General features: G+C 48.2%; 2 protein-coding genes across 33 annotated transcripts in view; one reads left to right on the top strand and one right to left on the bottom strand.

Moving 5' to 3' along the window:
- Positions 1-15,288, bottom strand: part of PAK5 (p21 (RAC1) activated kinase 5) — a 315,373-nt gene that overhangs the window by 214,659 nt on the left and 85,426 nt on the right. The window contains exon 1 of one of the 30 annotated variants that reach the window (XM_086872744.1): positions 7,796-7,827. The exons of 28 other annotated variants lie outside the window; for them this stretch is intronic. Coding sequence is in view for 1 of the 2 variants with exons in the window: in XM_086872787.1 (XP_086728913.1) it covers positions 7,796-7,808 (13 nt within the window). In the remaining variant the exon portion in view is untranslated. Of the gene's footprint in view, positions 1-7,795; positions 7,828-15,288 lie in introns of those variants that run through there. One more of the 30 variants, XM_086872787.1, reaches the window with a different exon arrangement.
- The window catches only part of SNAP25 (synaptosome associated protein 25), a 61,587-nt gene continuing 59,317 nt past the window's right edge, over positions 13,019-15,288 (top strand). The window contains exon 1 of one of the 3 annotated variants that reach the window (XM_086873360.1): positions 13,019-13,156. The gene's annotated coding sequence lies outside the window, so the exon portion shown is untranslated. Of the gene's footprint in view, positions 13,157-14,354; positions 14,465-15,288 lie in introns of those variants that run through there. The other 2 variants (XM_086873374.1, XM_086873368.1) reach the window with 2 other exon arrangements.

Below are 15,288 nucleotides of genomic sequence, written 5' to 3'. Positions count from 1 at the left end.
TCTAATCACCATTTCTCGGATGAGAAAAGGTAATCCACATGTAGAGAGATTTACCTGCAGAGCTTATTGCAGCAGCACTGGAATCTCATTACCTCATTCCTCCCATTGCCTGGCAGTTTCCACAGAGAATGAAGGCAGTTTGGAGCTCAATCCTGACCTGTTTCACTGCCCCAGGGAGGGAGCCAGCAGAAAGGGTTTGTACTTTGTTGGTCTCAGTAACCACTGAGAATTCAGGGGTTCATTTACATTGTTTGACTACACCTAAACAGGCCCACGTGAAAACTGCCAGACCTAACAATGAAAAATATTATAAGATTAAGGAAAAACTGTTATATAATTGAATCATAGTTTGTCCTGCCAAACCAGGTTTTTGCAAATTGCTTTGAAAACTGTGAATGAAGCTCATGCCTTTGCTAGCATGGCCTTTTCCTACAAAAAATCTTGCCTAGTTTGGATATTGTCTTCCTTTCCCTCACCTACATTAAGCTATTGATACTTGCATGTGTCTGTGCAGAGGTAAACCCCAGCAATCCACATAAGCAGCCTTTTGGAGCACTTAAGTTCATAGCAAAATTGATAATGGCTCTGGGAACAGGTGTCCCAGTCTCCACACTGGCTCAGAGCTGCCCCTCAAAGTACTGTCACTCCACAGGTTTGAGTTCTGAAGCCCATGGGTCAGTTTTTGTTAAATCTGATGTTTTAAGTGCAAGGGCCATTAGGAGATTCCCCAGTGTTTCTGCTGTCCACTGCACAAAATCCACAGTGTTTATTGTATGATCTGAGCTATTTCCCATCACAAAACTTCTTATAATTGCTGCATTGAGCCCTATTCTGATGTGCTGCTGCATCTTTACCCAAGGGGCTGCCTGAGTCCTGGCTGGTGTCTGCAAGGTCATTTAGCAAAGCAGTGGCTGCACTGTCCTGCCATGTGAGCCCATCACAGGACACCCATCCATATCACACTGGTGGCAGTCCTGCCCCAGATGCCAAGCAGGATCTGGAATGAGGAGACATGCACTACTTTATCTTCTCATCATCTTCCCAATTAGGCAGCTACAAGACTGTCTCAAGAAAAAAAAAGAAAAAAATCAAGATCAAAATCAATAATTCCTTCCTCAGAGAGAGTCTGAATTATGATCTGAAATATATCACTTTAAATTTAAATACCTCCCAGGTTTCTTGGATTAATCATAACCATTACCTTGCACAATCTTGGAGTTGTCAGCATACAGGGAAAATTTACTGAAAGCAGAAAAGCAGAGACTAGAAATGGCTACTTTGTACTCCCTTTTGCCATTCTTGCCTATTTTAGACCACAAACTCATTGGAGCATGGGTATGTTCATCATTATATATGCTATACAGCACAAGAAAAGATGGGATTAGCCTTGCTTTAGGCACAACTGTCATGTTGATTTATGATTGACAGGTTTATATTCAAATTATGATGTGCCCACCACTCCCAAAAGCCCTTCTTGGAAAAGGCTATATACCAGGAAAAAAAATTATAGGATTTCTATAGAATGTTTTAAAAAAAGGGAGTTTCAAAACTCAGCAGCTGAACTGTAATGCTGAGATTCAGATTATGGCCTTCAAACTGCTCCTGCATTGAAAGAGAGGGAGAACTGATTAACACACTGGTTTTTGTTACTCTTCAGATGCTGTCCCACAAGCACTGCAAAACTACAGTTTAGCTGTACAGAATGGGTTTAAAGAGAAAAAAAACCCAAAAAAATAAAAAACACCATCAAAACTAAAGAGAAAACAAGAGGCTTCTAGCACAAGTTCTTCCCTGCAGTCTGATTTCCAGTGCAGGCAGGTGGAGCTGAGGGCTCCAGCCAGCACGCAGTATTCTGCTGGCTGGGGATGCAGCAGTCTGCACAGTGATTGCTCAGTGTGCAGAGAGGAATGCTGGCAGATTGGTTCTGAAAGGTCTTTAATACAACCAAAAGGACAGAATTCATTTACCCAGAAAAGATAGAAAAGACCTTTTGCAATAATATCAATAAAATCTCACTCAATCCCTACCCCCCCAAATCCTCACAGCAAATTTAAGACTGATTTATCATCAGCTGGCTGAGACAAGCAATTAAAATAGAACATTAAAAGAGACTTAGGTGAATTCGGCACTGTGTGTGGATATGTGGCAATAAATCTGTTCCCTGGCAGTGTGTGGGAGAATTCCTCCCTGCTGTGGATTCATACCCAGTATCAGGCGTGGCCTCACTTGCTGATTGCCAAATAAGCACTGGGACTGGTGCATAGGATGGCAGCATCCCAAGCTCAAAGAAAACAGTGCCAGGGCTGACTCTTCATACAGGTAAGCTACGTTTCCACAAGGAAATGTCATGCCAGCTATAAATTCATGCAGGTTGCTCCCCCCTTCAGCCTGTGCTGTATTATTATCTGTTTATGGGGGAAAGTAAAAACAACAAATTGTACAGAGCCTTGACCCTCCCCTCAGCAAAACCAATCAATGTCACCAAGCAGATCAATTGAAAGAGAAAGGTTCCAGTACCCTTGTCACACCCAGAAGTTTCTCCAATAAGGCTGTGTTGTGAATAGTCATTTATGTAGTACAGTGGTAACAGCTGGAAGTTTTGGATAGGTCCTGTGGCAACACAAGAGGGCACAGCAATGCTGCCCTATCCATGCAGGGCCACATTCTGGCTCCTATCAGAAGCACATGTGTGAGGAGAAGGGAAAAAATGGAAAACTCCTGGGAGGAGCCTCCAAAGCTTAGGAGGCAGCATATGATCCAACTCCCCCGACACCAGCAGGGCAGCTCCTACTCTGCCAAGCTCTGTACAGTGACAATCTTTGGTCCATTTTCTACCAGCTGTGGCTGGAGGTGTAAGTGCTGGAAGCACAGCTTTGAAGTAGCTGAAAGCTAGAAAGCAAATATGTGCTTCAAATGGATTATTTTTAATTTCCTTGAGTACCATGTATTTGGGGCTGGACTCCCAATGAATTCAAGTAGCTGAAGTTACCAACGAGCCTGGCGCTGCTAAAATCACCCAAATGAAATGCTCCTACCTTGAAAGGACCTTGGCTCCAGCACAAAGCTATTTCTGCCTTACCATGATCAATTCTGGGCTTTTTGTGCAGGAGAGCTCAGATCAGCCAAAGGGTTCCTTCTGCAGAGAGGCTTCAGTGCTGACACAGAGAGCTGGTGAGGCATCAGGGCCATATGCCAGGTGACTCACAGGAGCAAGGGGACATTCAGAAACCAAATCAAATCACAGAACTGTGGGTTATTCTGGGTTGGGAGGGTCCCACAAAAATCAAAGCCCAACTCCTGGCTCCCCATAAGACCTACCCAAGAATGCTACCATGTGCCTTGTTGTCCAAATGCTCCTTCAACTCTGGCCGCCCCAGTGCTGTGACCACTTCCCTGGGGAGTCTGTTCAGTGCCCAATCATCCTCTGGGTGAAGAGGATTGAGTGTGAAGAGCTTAACTAGCCTCTGTGGGCCTTCCCTGCAGACCTTTCCTATTCCATGAAAGCTCATTGCCTTCCAAGGGTCCTGCCTGCTGGGAACAGGAGCAGCTCTGCTCCCTGCTGTTCCGGCTGCCAGAGGCTCTGCACCACACTGGGCAGGGCTGGGGAGGCAGGAGGAGCATCCTGATTATTGAGGAAGACAGTCAGGGCAGGTAGCTCAGGGTGGAGCTGCAGACTGAGCTGAGGAGGGCAGGGAACTGAGGCAAGAGGCCCTGAACTGGCCCTGACCCATCCAGAGCTCAGTCTGCAGCTTCACCCTGAGCTACCTGCCTTGAATCAATGTGCCTATGCCTCCTCAACACTGGCATAACAGGCACAAAAGACAAGCTGCAAGAAAGCTCTTTTTATGTCCAGACTCATCTTGCATATGCCTCTGGACATTGCTCCCCTGCTTCTGGGGCAGGCAGAAGCCTCTTCTGTTCCTTGAACTACTGAAAACAAGAGTCAGATATAAATTTCAGCACATCTTGATCCTGTTTGCATGTGTGCTGTGTGGTTGAAAACACCCCAGGAATAATTTACTCCCATAAAACACTTTGGGTGGCTGCTTGGGATCCCCTGACAGCTAAGTGCTCACAAAGTCTGGGGCAAGGACAAGGCAAAAGCCAACACTGGAGCACATCAAGTGGGGCAGCATTAGCACCCCAGGTGAAGCCCCTGAGCAGGTAACACACAGTTCCCTGCCCAACCACAGTGTCATGGCAAAGACCATAAGAATTTGCCTGACTAGCTGTCCTTTTACAATCAGACAGACCTCACAGCTTCAACTCCGTTGCTCATACAGGGCTCTGCTCCATCCTCAATTCTTCACCTCTTCCTGCCTCTCCTCAAACATTCCCCTGCACAAACCTCAGCCTGATACAAGCAGCCAAGTCCCAGCAGTCTGTCATCCAGAAGCCAAGAGTCAGTCTAGACATTAAAGCTTAGTTTTGGCCTTCCTTGAGCTGTGGAAAAAAATAATTGGTCATCAGTCATACTGCAAAGGCTTAACCTCCATCCTCCAGGTGCAGAAAAGTCAAATAGCAAACCATGAATCCAGATTGGGGTGGGACAGAAGCTACCACAGAGGGGACATCAGCTCCATTTACCTAGTGCCTTTGCCTCACATTGTCTGCAGAGGACATAAAGAGCCCTCATCTCCTCTGCTCAGCCAAACCAACAGCCCAGCTCCCAGCAGAGCAATCCCCAGCATCCCTTGAGACCATAACAGCAAAAAGAATGCCAGAGGCAAAGGACTATTTTAGTCTTCCTGTTATCTGGATCATCCTGGTCATGAGGAACATTACAGTGTTTCAGCTGTAGCAGCCACACTAAAATAACAAGATAATAAACAATTAAAATAGATTATTATTTATCTAGTCATCTTTTAACTCCATCCCTTCACCTTGGAAAGGTGCTGGGAGATCATGAGTATGACCAAGTCTCTGGACATCTTTCAAAAGCATTTTTGACGAGTCAGAGAAAAATGCCACAGGCCTGCTCTGAGGCCCAGCAAGAAAGGAAGCACTGCTGTAGGCACTGTCAGGATCTGGAAAGGCAGCTGAGCCTGAGAAGGGCTGTAATGGGCTAAAAAAAGGTCCCAGGGTAGGCTTCATCCTCACCTGGGGCTGCTCAGTTGTGGTCTGGGCTGGCTCTGAGGGACTCCTCTTAATATAGGGTCTCTTTTTTTGGCAAGTGTAAGAGCTGCAGTCTGACTGGTGGGTGGGTTGCTCAGACAGTCTTCAAGTAATGAGGATTTTTGCTGCATAAGAAAGAATGTCTAGGGAACTATTTATAAGCAATCCAAGAGGAATCCATATCATCCCTCAGTCCAAAGCTGTCTGCAGACCTGTGTTAAAGCCCACAGGAAATTTTGGATCCGGTCTCCACATTCTCCAGTCCTTCCCTCTCATCTTCTTACACTGCAAGAGCACACCTTGATCAGGCAACATGAAAACAACTCCTCAGCATGGCAACACACCCAGGCCTGACCCACAACACCCCCTACCACACCAGGAGCGGGCTTCACAGCAGTGCAGGTGCTCAAGTGTGATCACGCTGCAGTGTTTGGTACTTGCATGAAAATGTAGATTCAGCAGTAAACTGACATCTCAGATTCAGCTTTGTATTATGCTTATACCTCATATGAGAAAAAGGCTCGCTAATTAACCTAGAGGAACCCATAACTGTGCATGTTTTAGAAATAGGCAGGTCAAAGAACACTCCTTAAAACACCTGGGGAAAGAATTAGGCTGAGAGAAGTACACTTTTCTTCAGAGAAGCATTGGTTTCTCAAAATATTTTAAATATTTGTGAGTTAAGGAAGAAAAAACCAACACTCCACATTCAGAGGCTTGGGAGTTCTTGACAGATTTGTTTCCCTCACTTGTAATTTTCAGCAAGTTTATCAATTTAAAAAAATACAAATTATCTGCAGAACACTAGGAGGGGAAATTGAAATAACCCTCAGGAAGTTACCAGGGTAGTTTTTACTACCATTTTAGAGATATATTAAGACATTGACCCATAAATCCTCAGACAGAATATTCCTGTTAGACCAAGGATGCATTGGACTCCTTTTTGCTTCAAAAAAGGCTGAGGAATATTGCCAGGAGCAATTTTAAATCTAGTGCAATGTATATGGAATCTGAGGAACAAAAAGGGTTAACACCTTAAGTTACATATTTGTCTGATCTATCTTAAAACTCAGTCCTGTTGTATAGCACAGACCTGGCCTCCTTAGAGTCACCTGAATTATTCCAGATGTGCATCTGTATGACAAAGTTGACATCACAGCCCAGAGGAACACTTGCCACTTCCCCCAGAGTGGGTTTCCTGTCAGATGTAGTCTCTGTCTGGGCAGAGATTAAACAGACATTTTAGGCTTTCCCAAGAGCCCTTAGTGACAGAAATGAGTCTCCAAAAAGATCAGCAAGCTTCTGCCTTTCCTTTACCTACAAACAGAAACCTCCTCTCCAAGCAGTTGCCCCATTGGTTTCCAGGCTCTCCTTGGAGAGGTGAATTGCAGAGGCATCACCAGGTCCCACTGGGCAGATGTATAGTAAACAATATGTGAAGATGGAAATATTTACATCTTCAACAGGGAGGATGAAGCAACAGGATGAGAGGCAGAGACAGATTCAACCCCAGTTTCTACAGGGAAAGAGCAGCATGTTCTGTGAAAAACCAAGGACTGTTCCAAGCAGTGCTCATAGAGGGGGACTTTTGTAGTTCAGCCCAAAACACCAATTTTCAATGTGGAAGTGACTTTTTCCAGAATGGTACAGTTGTCCAATATCCAGGCTAGGAGCAAAGCCCAGGTCACTGCCCTTCTTGGTCTCTTCCTCCACTCTGCACAACAAATAACAAGAGAATTTGCCAAGGTGAGAGAACATTTTCTTTCTCAGTACAATGAAAATTGGAGGAAAAGGTGTTATCCAAAATTCAAAACTGAAGCCCTAGAACAGCAATCTTGTGATGGACAGTAACATTCATTAGCTCTGTAACTACCTAAGCTCGCTTGTCTGATGTATTCCATATTAATTACCTATGTTGTGGAAAAGCTAATGGTGAGCAGTACAGTCCTAGGATCTATAAACCCTGGATCTCAAACCAAACCAAAGACAAAATGTTATGCCTGTCCATAAAAGGCCTCAGCTACTGAGTCTTCTAACCCTGGAAGTCCTCTTACACCACACCTGACTCCACACTCCAACTCTCTCCTCGGAAAAGGACTCTTTAAAATAAAGTTTTTCACTGAAAGCAGCACACAATGGCCCTGACAAAATGAGGCCTTGGTGGCAAAAGAATCCCAGGGATTGTGCCTACATTAAAAAAATCAGAATTATGTGCTTGAGTGGGCTGCACATCTCTTGTTTTGTCTTACTGAGGGTGATCTAAAGTCCTAATGTGTGGCAGGGAGTTCACAGATAAAGACTCAATGAGTGACGAAGCCTTTCCTTTTTTCTGAATCACTTCTATGGATGCCCAAAGTTATTGCAAGTTATTGCATCAGCACTGAATCATTCCCTCCTTAGTATATTTAAGTATAATTCATCCCCTTCATAAAATTTTTTCATTCCATTGAACTAAAAAAAAAAAAATCATTAAAGGGAGAGGTAAAAGCCCTTTTTTTACTTACTTTCAGCACCCCAAGTCACTTAGTCTCAACTTGAAATTTTAACTACACAACCAAAGAGCAGCACTAGTTGTTACATCAGGAGTTTGGAAGAAAAGGGAAAGGAGCAGGTGAAGCAAGCCCAGGAGACATCCAAAAGGAAAATATCTTTAAAGCTCCCCTGAATTAGTGACACTTACCTGTTTGTTCCATTTTGTGCCTCTGGGTTTCTCTGAAATAGAGAAGAGCAATTATGAAGTGACCCACTTTCCTCCTGTTTAGATTAAGGAGGAAACAGAGGGAAAGGAAAGAAGGGGAGGAGAGGAAGAGTTGCAGAAGGATAACATCAAAGGGTAGAGAAGGAAAAAACCCCAAATCCTTACAGTAGGTAGGAGGGTAAATTGTGATGACCCAGTTTAAAGGAAGAGCAGGAACTAGACCTACTAACAGTCAACACCTTCCCACGCACTATAAGGAGAGGAAACAGCGAGGGAAAGGAAAAACTTGGTGCTTACAGCTCCTCTTTGAGCTACAAACTCCTCCAGGTTAAAGTTTGGGCAAGGGAAGTTTCATACCAGAAGAGCAGCTGTCTCTCACCAGCCCTTTTAACTGTGTAAGGGAAGGGTGGAACCACAGCCATGTCCTGGTTGGAGTGGAACAAATCAGAGCCAGGTACAAAAATTAAGGTCAAAAATGCTCAGCCAGTTTGCATTAGCTGAGACTGCCTCACAGGTGAGGGAGGGGGACACATCAGGATGCCAGGGAAATGGTCAACATTTCTCCTTGTAAAAGAGCAAAGAAGCGGCATGACATGTGCTAAAGTCAGAGGAAGTCACCATGATGGCACGGTCTGACATGGCAGCTCTAGCTTTTATTCTGGTGTGGGCCAGCACCTTCAGGAAATCCTCATGTGCTGTGACTTTCACCATTTGCTGTAGCAGCTGGTGGCCCAGCTGGTGAACCAATACCTCTGCAGGGGACCCTCAGAGCTGTCCATCTCATGGACAGAAACCATTATCTGGGAGCAGAAGGGGCGTTCTGGTTTGCTTTATGTTTTTGTCTTTTGCTTCAAGATTAGTGAGGTTTCTATTTCCCTTCTTAAATCCCATTTACCTCACTCAGTATAATCAGGCACAAGTGGAATGAAGTTAGTACTTGTGCACCACTTCACAGCATTCAAAACTGATTCAATAAATACTGTGACAAACACATGTATTGTGCAGTTGGCAGTTATAACCATAAAGGAAGGACCAGCTATACCCTCATCTCCAGGTGGATTATTAAAAATCACAATTCAGATTGTTGAACTCATCACAGCTCCACTGATTTTAAAGTCTGCACACAAAGAGAATTGCGCTTCTCAGTTCCAAAAGTCACAGTTTTAAATAGCCTGTGTTTTCTGTAAACAAGAAATAGCCCCCAAAAGCATAACCTCGTTAAAAGTGTGGATTAAACCAGGACTTTAATTTGCACTCACTTAAAGATTAGTTGTCAGGGTATATGGCTAAAATCATATGGAAAGTGCAAGTAAATGACATTGTGTGCTAATATATTGGTGTGTGCCACTGTGTTTTTGTGCTCATGGAAAAGTTAGGCAAAAGAAACAGGAAATTGCAACACCAAACAGCAGGGGGAGGTGGGGGTAGCAGTGGAACCCAGGCTCACCAAGTATCTTAGCTCTGGTTGCTCTTTAACTGGTCAGGAATCAGGTACCAAAACACTATTGGGGATCTGACTGTGCACATCTAAAAGAGTGATCAGGAAATCGGTGGGGACTCATCTCCAAGGGTTTATGTTACAATCGTATTTTAAATCTCTCTATTTTTTAATATAAGCCTCACAGGAATCTTGGCTTGGCCTAAACGGGAGCACCTGATCATAGACAGGTCCTTTAAAAAGCCCACAGCTAAACTGTGTATCTAGAGATCCTGAAAATGCAGGGAAAAATTAGGCCCAGCCATTCCTTCAAATTTAATCAGAAGCAGCCTGGGGCACATAGATGCAAGTACTGTTGATGGTCAAAATTCAGAGTTACATAAAGAGCAGTGAATGACAGAAGGTAATTAGGAGTTCTGCATAAAGGGCTCCATCCTCAAACTGTTCTTATTGCACAGCCCATATCAGACTGGGGCATGCCTTGGCATCTCAGCCTGGGAAAAGGCAGAAGTCAGAGGGGCTGGGAATTGTTCAGTGCCAAAGCAGGTATATTTTTCCTCTCTTATTTGTTTTATGCTTAGTTTAATTTCTTTCCCAGCCACATACTTGAGGCACGGATGAGCAGCATTTGGATAAACAAGATATTTCCCTCTCTGCTGAAAAAGGAAAAAAAAAAAAAAGGAGATGTCTGAGGAAGGTGAAGAGAATCAAGGCAGTCTTTGTGTTACAAGGGACTCTAAGAGAGTCCAGGAAATAACATCCAGGATCTGGTGGCACTGTCAGCATTTTGGTGTTTCCCTCACTTGGCTGCCTCACAGCCCAGCTTTGCAGCACACAGGGGTGCGAGCTGGAGGCTGAAGGTGATGCTGTGAGCAGCCAGGAAGCTTCTGCTGCCCGCAGATCTCAAACCATGGACAAAACAGGGGTTGTTCTTTCCCCCTTTGAACCTGCTGCAGGCTTTGCCTTTTCTGCCCTTCTCCAGCTCCTGGCTGGTAATGTGGGAACACACATCGTGCTGCTGTCATGCAGGAGAGCATGTTCCCTGCCTCATTATTCATGGGCTGTGCCCACAGGTACTGCTTGTTAAGCCTGCTGAATATTTGCCTGAATAATTAAGAAGGAGCTGAATCATTCTTAGACCAAATTCCGGTTTTCTCTCTCCTCCTACTTGTTTTATAGACTTCTCACATTTGCCCTGTACACAGCGTGAAATCAGTGTTCAAATACTACCAGATAGAGTCAATAAACTCCCCATGTGTTTTTACTTCTTCTTCTGTTTTGTTTATTATCCTTAAAAGATGCTAAAGAACCAGTTAAAATTGCTTAGTAGCACTTATTGCGACAGAAATCCCGGTGCTGCCGTGCAAAAGCCTGCCCCCCTCTGCATCTCCCAGGATAGAGGCAGCCACATTCCTCAACAACACAGGATCCATCCCTTCCCTCGTGCATTTTCAGAATAACTGTACAAAAGGTAGTTGTTCCTGCTAAGCTTATGGGCAATGTTTGTGATCTATTTCATGATTCTGACCTATGTTGTTTTACTAAACTACGTGATTTCTGCTGCAGCAGAGATGGAAAATGAATCTTAAATTGAACCCAGTTTTCTCACTGGAAAACTACCTCTTATCCTCCTCCCACTCCCTCTCTGCTTTCTCTTCCTTTTACCATTCCTTACATTTCTTTCCCCAAGTTATGCTGCATTTTATTTTGCCTTCACTGCATTTTCCTCCCCGACTTTTGATGCAAGGAGCCAAATTCATCCTTGCTGGTATCCAATGGAGTGAAATTCTTCTCTGAGGCGTTATTGGACTGAATCCAAACCCAGCCAGCATTTTGCAGTGCTGGTGGCTTAGCCAAAACAGGAGTTTATAATCTCTCTTTTCCTTCCCTTATCTACCACTAATATGAATTATTAGTAAGTACTAGTATCGCTCTCTCGAAAATCATACTTTTTTCTGAAGCACCTATCAGCCGAGCTGTCTGACTGAGAATTCCTTTTTAACTTTCTGTGTATGCTAGGAAGTTGCACGATGCATGCACACGGACAGCCTGGATTCCAGAGCAGGGCTCACCCTGGGATTCCTCTTGCCATCTGCAGTGCACACCTAACCCGGGTGCTGGGCGTGATTAACCCCTGCGGGAACCGGCCTGGAAAGGTTTGTTTTCCCAAATCGCCGTTTATGACGCTAAATCCGTTTCCCAATCAGGCTGCTGTTCCAGATCCCTCACCTGGAGGGGGATGTCTGCACAGTGTTAATCTCAGGCTGTGTTTACAGCCCGGGAACATGACAGGTTCTCTCCTTCCCTGCGGTTTCTGTGTGCACAGCTCATTAGATGCTCTAATGCAGCAGGAAGCCCCTCTCGACTGAGAATTCCTTCTCGTATATTTAGCAAACTTTTGACTGCTTCCTTTCAAAAGAGACTGAAGGACATATTTTCGTAGGAAGAGGGTGAGACTCACAAAGCACGATCTACAGTCACGTTTTTCTGTGGGGAACTACAGAGCAGAGGAGGAGGAATCACCCGCAATTCTCTCTCCTTCTCCCCCGCGCCTCCCTCCCCTCCCCTCCCCGTCCCTCCCCCACGCCCATACAACCATAACACGAGATGAACGCGCTCCAAAATACAGCTGCATCGCCTTCCCTCTCTTCCGGTTTTCTTCGCCTTGGCAAAAGGGGGGGCAAGAAGAGAGGATGAGGATGGAATTATGGCTAATGTGGGACTGATGTTTTGACTCTGCCGTTCGCAGACTGTTGAGAAAAGCCTGCACGCACGGTGTCAGAGTTAAACCCAGCCAGGGTTCGCTTATTGCTCGCAGGAGAGGCTCAGACAGGGATGAGGGAGGCATTGCTGCTCATCTCTTGGTCTGGATGGTTCCATAAATGAAAACGCTGAGGCTTGTGGAGTGAAAGAGAAAGGATGACTGGGGTTACGAAAGAGAGCATCGCACTTCGACTGCAATCCCCAACCTTCATTAAGATCCCCATTAAGAGATAAATTTTACAAACATACACTGTTTTGTATGAAATGAAAGGATTTCCTCCCCATTAGAAATCACACTGGAGACAGCTCCATTTGCTCCAAATTAGGTACGCTCGGAATGAATATTTTAATTAATTCATGATAAATAAGACAGGCGCTTTCCTCAAACAGAGTTACCGTTTCCTTCCTCGGCAGCAGTGGGATGTGCTCACTGTGCTATGTGTGTGTTCATGTACTTGCCCAGGCTTTATTTTTGATTTCTCTCTCTCATTTTTCAACCTGTCCCTCAAATGATCAGTTACAACACATGTCCTTAACCATGGATTTCCTCGTGTTTGGCTGCTCCGACTTAGGAGAGGGGAGGGAGGAGAGGGAGAATAAACAGATTAACACACTCAGACCCCTGGCAGGATGTTATGAGAAATAAAAAGAGGGGAGAGAAGGAAGAATTCACACATAAAAATAGAAGCCCACGTAGATTGGCCATATATGGAGTACCGGGGACTTCAGAGGGATACCCTCTTCGGACCACCCCTTTGGCGGAGGAAATCGCTTCTGCGGGAGGGCCCCTGCCCCCCTGCTCGGGCGGTTCGCCCGCAGCGGCCCTCAGCCCCCGAGCCCGAGCCCGGCCCCGGGGAGGCGGCGGCGGGGCGGCTGCGGGAGGCGGCGGGGCCGGCGGAGGGAGCGGTGCGGCGGCGATGACTCAAACCCGCCCGGCCCGCTCTGCCCCCTCCCGCTCCCCCCGCCGGGGAGGGCTATTAAAAGCTGCTGACGTAGGAGCGGACGGCCATCTTTGATGAGGGCACGGCTCCCGATCCATTGAAGAAGGAGACCCGCGGAGGTCAGCAGCCTCCTGTCCTTGCCTCCCATCCAGCTGCGGCACCGACCCACCGACCCCGCCGCGCCGCGCTTCGCCAGCCCAGGTAAAGGTGGGAGACCACCGCGGGCACCGGCTCAGCAGGGGGAGGGGGCCGTATTGACGGTAATGAAATGGGGAAAAGGATATATTTAAAGTGAGACCCGTTCGGCTTTTTGTCTCCAGCCTCTGGGCTGCTGAGGGGACAGAGAAAGGCAGGGAGAAGGGGGTGATTTCGCTGCCAGCCTCATCCCCGGCTGGAGCCAGGGGAGGCAGCCGGGCTGTGCCTCTCGGCCGTGCGGGCGGCTGCAGGCCGGCGGAGAAGGGAAGGTCGGAGGAGAAGGGGAACCAGCGTCATTCCCAGCCCCGAGCGGGGAGAAGGGTCTGCGGGCGTTGTGCGCTGCTGGGCCGGACCGGGCTGTGCCGCCCGGGGCACTGCAGCTCCCGCACCGCGCCGGGCTGCGGCGGAGCATCAGCACCGCGGACAGCGCCGGGCCCGAGCGGGACGGGGAGAGAACGCGTGTCTGCGTCTGTCTGTGTGTCCGCGTGTGTGTTCAGCACCGCGGACAGCGCCGGGGCCCGCGCCGGGACCGGGGAGTGACAGGCGTCTGTGTCTGTGTCTGAGTGTCTGAGTGTCTGTGTGTCTGTCTGTGTGTCTGTGTTTCTGTGTACGTTCAGCACCGAGGCCGCGGGAGCCGTCGCGGTGCCTCCGCGGCGGCAGCGGAGGCGGCCGTGCTGCAGCGCCCTGCGGCTCCGCGCCCCCCGCCCCGGGGCTGCCCCCCCGGACACGGGACTGGGAAGCGATTCCCGACTGGCAAGCGGCGGTGCTCACTCATTCCAGGACAGGACCGCGGGCAAGAGCAGTTGGGATTGTGCAGCTCGGAGTGAGAAGAGGGAAAAATAAAATTTAAAAAACGACAAACAAACCAAGAACAAAAACAGGCAAATAACACCAGTTTCTGCAATTCATCGGCGTTTGGCACTTCGGCCCCTCTCCCTGGAGAGGTGCTCGTGCAAGGAAGGCGGGGGTTACATAACTCCCAGCCCGCGGGGTCCCCCCGGGGCCGGGCACTGCCCGCAGGGACCATCGGCAGCCTCCCGGGGCTTCCCCGCAGCCGCGCTCCGTCCCCCGGCGCCGCTGTCCCCGGGCGCTTCGGGCACTGCGTGCCGCGGCTCCGGCGCCGCTGTGCCGTGACCACCGGGGGCTCAGCCCGTGCCGGCCCCCCCGCCCCGCTCTCCGCGCTGCGGAGCGGTGCGGAGCCGACGCCTTATGTAACGCGGGCTGCCCCGTCACGGCTCCTGGCTCCGGCTCTCCCGACGACGGCGGTGTTCCCTCCGCCCGTCCTTTCCGCTTCCCGGCACCCCAAACCCCTCGGTGCGGTTTACAAGTTGGTAACTTCGCTGTTTTGTTTGGGTTTTTTTTCTGCGGGGCGAATAAACAAGGGGAGAAAGGGGGATTGGGCTGCGTGTCCAGACACTGCGCTGCGTAGCTGCGTCAAACCGGAGCCGCGGGATCTGCCAGATTTACGTGCTTGGATTAAATAATTGCTGCTGGTTTCGTTCCCAGCTGAAGACGGGGGGACGGGGGAATGGGGAGTGGGAATGGGAATGGGGGGCTGGTCTGCGGCGCTGCCCGGGGGTGGCAGAGCAGCCCCTTAACCCAGACCTGCCTGCTTCCAGCTCTGACCACAGCATCTTCAAGGACTGTCCCACACACCCACCTCGTCCTAGCCCTGGGCATGGAGCAGCTCCCCCATTGATCAGCACGAGGATGATGTGGGGCAGCCACCCCTGTGGGTGGCAGGGGAAGGGATGGAGCCATCTGGGAGACGAGTGCTCCGGTGGGTACGGCTGGGGAAGTGACTCTCTCCTAGGCCCCCAGCCACCTGCACACTCCTGCAAAGAAGCTAGTCTAGGAAAAATCAGCAGTGGTTTTCCATTGCTGCTGCATCGCGCAGAACGGGTCAGCCAGGAGGTGACCACCGAAGAGTTTGGTTCCTAGGATGGGTGCCAAAAGATAATAGAGGTGACCAAACCAAAGATGCAGGCAGGTCTGATTGGCAAAAGCAAAAGCTTGTGGCTGCCTCTAAAGTCAAGAGGAGTTGCAGAAACTCAACACGGTACAAAACCAAATGCAGTTAGATAACACCCCCCAAATAAATGCAGCTTAACTTTCTTTCCACAGCTAACTAGAAAATG

The sequence above is a fragment of the Cyanistes caeruleus genome, chromosome 2, assembly GCF_971803275.1.
Source record: "Cyanistes caeruleus chromosome 2, bCyaCae1.hap1.1, whole genome shotgun sequence".
In the NCBI taxonomy this organism is placed as follows: Eukaryota; Metazoa; Chordata; class Aves; order Passeriformes; family Paridae; genus Cyanistes; species Cyanistes caeruleus.
Note: the sequence above shows the minus strand (reverse complement) of the source record. Positions and strands in the feature narration are given on the sequence as shown.